The 4,807-nt window shown below is 40.2% G+C and overlaps 1 protein-coding gene across 2 annotated transcripts in view; it reads right to left on the reverse strand.

Moving 5' to 3' along the window:
- Positions 1-507: 507 nt before the first annotated feature.
- Positions 508-4,807, reverse strand: part of allc (allantoicase) — a 9,469-nt gene continuing 5,169 nt past the window's right edge. The window contains exons 1-11 of one of the 2 annotated variants that reach the window (XM_014023306.1): positions 3,337-3,682; positions 3,207-3,257; positions 2,835-2,922; positions 2,496-2,615; positions 2,262-2,341; positions 1,854-1,986; positions 1,551-1,706; positions 1,390-1,463; positions 1,037-1,145; positions 851-969; positions 508-780 (exon numbers count right to left, since the gene is read on the reverse strand). In XM_014023306.1, the coding sequence (XP_013878760.1) occupies positions 610-780; positions 851-969; positions 1,037-1,145; positions 1,390-1,463; positions 1,551-1,706; positions 1,854-1,986; positions 2,262-2,341; positions 2,496-2,615; positions 2,835-2,871 (999 nt within the window). In that variant the 5' untranslated portion in view covers positions 2,872-2,922; positions 3,207-3,257; positions 3,337-3,682 and the 3' untranslated portion in view covers positions 508-609. Of the gene's footprint in view, positions 781-850; positions 970-1,036; positions 1,146-1,389; positions 1,464-1,550; positions 1,707-1,853; positions 1,987-2,261; positions 2,342-2,495; positions 2,616-2,834; positions 2,923-3,206; positions 3,258-3,336; positions 3,683-4,807 lie in introns of those variants that run through there. The other variant, XM_014023305.1, reaches the window with a different exon arrangement.

Genomic DNA, 4,807 nt, shown 5'->3' on the forward strand with positions numbered 1-4,807 from the left:
TTAAAAATTATAAAAACTAAACAGCCTACAGTATTTTTACAGTCTTTACTTTACAGTTAAAATATATGTTTATTAAATAAAGTCTAATGTTACAACTAATCATGGATCCCTTTAACGTATCTAAAGTATGTCATGGTATGAGGGCCAAAATTAAGACTATTGTACAACCAGGGGTTACTACATCCTTGTAGCAAGAGGTTATATCTATTCCCAAGCCAGCTATTGATGATATTAATGATAGGCCGACACCGCTAACTGAGAGGCTGGCTCTGGCAAATGAGAAGGAGACTATTCAATTGTGTTAACATCGGAGAGGCAAGCAACTAGCATGGATAAGCTTTTCAGATCAATTGCTGGCTTAGGAATAAATATAGCCTCCTGCTACAAGGATGTATAGCTGCACAGTAGTCTTAATTTTTGCCCTCATACTGCCGCTTAAAGCTTAACTAAAAGCAAAAAAACAGTAACTGAAATTTTGCAGGGATCGTACAAAAAACAAACTGGGAATAAATTCAATTAGTTTTTTTATTATTTGCCTTTGAATGATGTGAACAGAAAGTAAATCTACTTCCTGTTTTGCTCAGAGATGTCCGACGGGCTCTCAGGTTATCAGAGTTTGGATGTTGGTTTGATCTGATTGGCTGGAGCCAACGTGGGTCTCCCCCACAGACGGAGGCGGCTGACCCCCCCATCGGGAGCGATGATGAGTCGGATGTGACTGACGTGGTGGGTCAGAGTCAAGTCTGCGGAGCTGTAGTGGTGCCTATGATGAGGACTGAGCTGCAACACAGACAGGAGGATCATCGTGATGCTGATTTATTTTATCTTCTCACTAAATATAAAAACCTACCTTCTGAGGTGGGAGAAGAACCCCCCATTTCCCAGAACTCCATCTGGTTCTGATTCTTTCAGCCTCCTCCTCTGGGCTCATAAGGCACGCCTCGATCCGGCAGGAGTCTGGAAAGTTCCCTGGATGGAGAAAGATCAGGATGTAAAAATAATTAGAGGAGAGAAGCAGCCTAGAAAATTGTTCTACCTTTGAAATGATTTGTGTCGACCTCAACGCTGCTGATTATTCCAGGATGACCGAGACGAAATACGGCCCACTCCCAGCCCGGAACTTGCAGTATGCCCCGCTGATCCACCTGCAGGGAGAGAAGAAACACCTTAGTCCTCAAACTGTCCACACATCTCTGTCTGTGGACAAGAAGGCCTAAACAAATAAATAAAATAAAATAAAGTTAAGTTCAGAAAGAAGAACATTTTAGAAAAAAGGGAGAAGCTCAGGAAAACAATATTGTGAAAACTGAAATCACTACACACTGAACCCTCCAAGTACCAGGTACATACCCAATATGTACCAGATTATGTGTTATTATGTATTCAAACCTTCAGCTCTTTGGGTCGGTCCAGTCTGCGAGCTGTTTCCCATCCATCAGCCATGTTGGCAGCTCGACAAAGACCTGCAAACACACAAAGTTAGGAGGAGTCATCCCAAAGTAACGTAATTTTACTGATTCATAACGCAAAAATTATAAGATGATTCAAACCGATCATGTTGCGTGGATGTCCAAAGTGGGCGTCGCTGTACCCGAGACAGACTCCCCCATTGGTAAGAGCCACCAGGTCAATTTCCTGGTTGGTGGAGACAGTGGACCAGTCCCTCTGTCCAACACCAAACACCCGGAGTCTGGCTATCCCTCCATCTGAGGACACAAACAGAAATCATCTTATTCTGATTATTTACAGCCTGTTCTACCAGAAAACCTGGAATAAGAACATTTAAGGTTTAAATTTACGAGTCCACATCTTATTAATTGATGTGTGTCGTCGTTGTTGTTGTTTGAGAATACCTGGATACATGTTGAGGCGCAAGTGAGTGACTCTTCTGTTAAAGTTGACTCTGAAGTAGTTGTGACAACAGTCTGAGTATCCAGGCTGCAACTTCGAAACACTCACCAGCTCTGGCCACGCTTCAGAGCCCAGCTGTCAATCAAAACACAGTCAGCTGTCAATCAAAACATAGTCAGCTGTCAATCAAAACACAGTCAGCTGTCAATCAAAACACAGTCAGCTGTCAATCAAAACACAGTCAGCTGTCAGTCAGAACAGAGTCAGCTGTCAGTCAGAACAGAGTCAGCTGTCAGTCAGAACACAGTCAGCTGTCAGTCAATACACAGTTAGCTGTCTTTGAAACTGTTAGCCGTCATTGAGCAATGGTTACGATGACAAACAGACTCTGCAGCGACCATCACAGTTACCTTGGCAACAGCATTCATCTGACTCTCTGTAGCTGCCATGCCAGTCCGGTCTTCCCCTGGGGTGAAGGTGGTCAGCGGGTCTGGTCAGGACCAGAATGAGGTTATGAGAACATTTTGACATAAATGTTAAATAAATATTAATTTTAAATTGAAATTAACAAAGTGAAGCTGTCATGTTTTTAGCTACAGGAACAGAAAAGGAAAATTATAACAACCAGACAGAGCAGTTTATACCAAGACAGCTGGCCTGGATGGAGATGTGAGGTGAGTGGTTTCCTGTGAAGAAAGATGTGTCAACATCAAATCCGTAGATCAGGCCAGGGACGCCCAGCTGGATGAGGCACCAATCGTGACCTTCATAATAAGATTAGACAAAGAAATGTAAACAAAAGCAATGAAGCACCACTTTAATACATTCTCACCCAAACTATCATTGTCTGTTTTAACAAAATCCTAATTTGCTGTCATCAAAATCTTCTTATGTTAAATATTTCATAAATTGAGTCTCTTCATAATTGGTGCCCCACGTGGGGCTTGTCTTGGATTTGTCTGCATGGGGGGCGGGACACTAACCGGGTTTCCGCTTCCTCCTAGTCTCCCATCCGTCCATCCACTTTCCAAACTCTGTGAAGGCAGACGGGATGAACTGAGGTGTTTCTCTCTGTTCAAATGGCACATTAAAGTAGGTAAAAACAAACCAAAAATCAGCTGTTAATTTTCAAGTGAGTTCAGATTTATTTACAACCTATACTTGTTTACTGTAATTCCTGGAGAGTTTCATAAACTGACAAATCTTTGAAGCTGAGCCACAAAATAAGTGCAGCTTTTTCCAAGCTTAGATGTTTCACTACTCAATCTGTGTGTCGAGTAAAAAACTCTGTTAACACATTTGTATGAAACGTCCGTTTCCCCCTTGTACTGCTGATGACATAATCACAGATTTACCTTCAGCAGGTTTTTAGCAGGAGCAAACCACTCATCTGTAGCAAAGATCACCTAAAAACAATCAACACACATTAGTGGCAGTAAAATACAAACATACACAGCTGAGTGTTTGGAAACGAAAAGAACTCACCCAGGATTTTCTACATTGTAACTTTATGACCTGAAGGTTTTTATTTGATTGTAACTAACTGGGGAATAGTCTTGTTTTTAATAAAACTGAACATTACAAGTGATGTGTGCATTTGTATTCACTCTCTTTTGCTTTTGCAGCCCCAGCTGAACCCTTCAGAAGCCATATAATTAGTTAAATAAGATCCACCTGTGAACAATCTGAGTGATCTCAGTATATAAACACCTGTTCTGATTCAGATTCAGACTCAGACAGCTTTATTTATCCTCAAGGGCAATTCAGTTCAGCTGTTTCCAGGTTCACACGTATTCCCACTTGCACACAAATGCTTATACAGAAGAAGGGAAGAGGAGAAAAAACACAGTAATTATAATACATTTTTCAACAAACAAATCAAAAACCTACACATCAAAATTTAACCACTCTGTGGTGAAGTCGCAAAAATAACTCAGGGCTGTGTACAGCCATTCGGTTAAACAGCCTAAGTGCAGAAGGAACAAATGAACAGGAAAACTTGTTTGTTTTACTGTGTGGTACCATAAAGCGATGGCCTGAGGGCATCAGTATAAATTCAGAGGACAGATTATGTTCCTGCTGGGATACTATCTCCTTACTTTTACAAAGCACCTGCTTCTCCCACACGGACTGCAGGTCCCTCTGCTGGAGCCCAATTATTTTGGAGCACACCTTGACAATGCTCTGAAAGCTGTTCTTGTCTTTCACAGACAAACCAACAAACAAAAGAAAAAGTAAAAATACCTTCAATAAAAGACTGATAAAAGTTACATAAAATCTACTTACGAATGTTAAAAGAGTTTAACTTCCTCAGCAAGTGAATTCTCTGCAAGCTCATTTCAAAATGAAGTCAGTGTTCACATCAAATTTTAGTTTGGAATCAACTATGGTTCCTAAATATTTATATGAATCCACAATTTCTACCTTTTTTACATGTATAGAAATGGGTTGCAGCTTTCTATAATTTTTACTAAAATCTATCACAAGCTCCTTTGTCTTGGAAACATTTAGATCAAGATATCTGTCATCACACCAATTCACAAAAGCATGTAGAGCACCACCATAATCTGACTCTGAACCTTGAAGAAGCGTTAAAAGTGCAGTGTCATCAGAAAAGTTTACTACCTTCTGTAAAGGACCTGCAACTATCAGTGTACAAAATAAAGAGAGGCTCCACAATCCAATTACCAAAGTCTACCATCAAGCATGAGACATCATGAAGACCAATGAACTCTTCACACAGGCAGGAGGCAAAGTTATGAAGAAAAACAATTTAGTTTGTTTAAAATACAGCGGGTAAAATAAGTATTGAATACGTCAACATTTTTCTCAGTAAATATATTTCTAGAGGTGCTAATGACATGAAATTTTCACCAGATGTCGGTAACAACCAAGTGATCCATACATACAAAGAAATCAAACCATAAATGTCCAGAAATGAAGTTATTTGTAATAA

The sequence above is a fragment of the Austrofundulus limnaeus genome, unplaced genomic scaffold (genome assembly GCF_001266775.1).
Source record: "Austrofundulus limnaeus strain Quisiro unplaced genomic scaffold, Austrofundulus_limnaeus-1.0 Scaffold363, whole genome shotgun sequence".
Taxonomy (NCBI): Eukaryota; Metazoa; Chordata; class Actinopteri; order Cyprinodontiformes; family Rivulidae; genus Austrofundulus; species Austrofundulus limnaeus.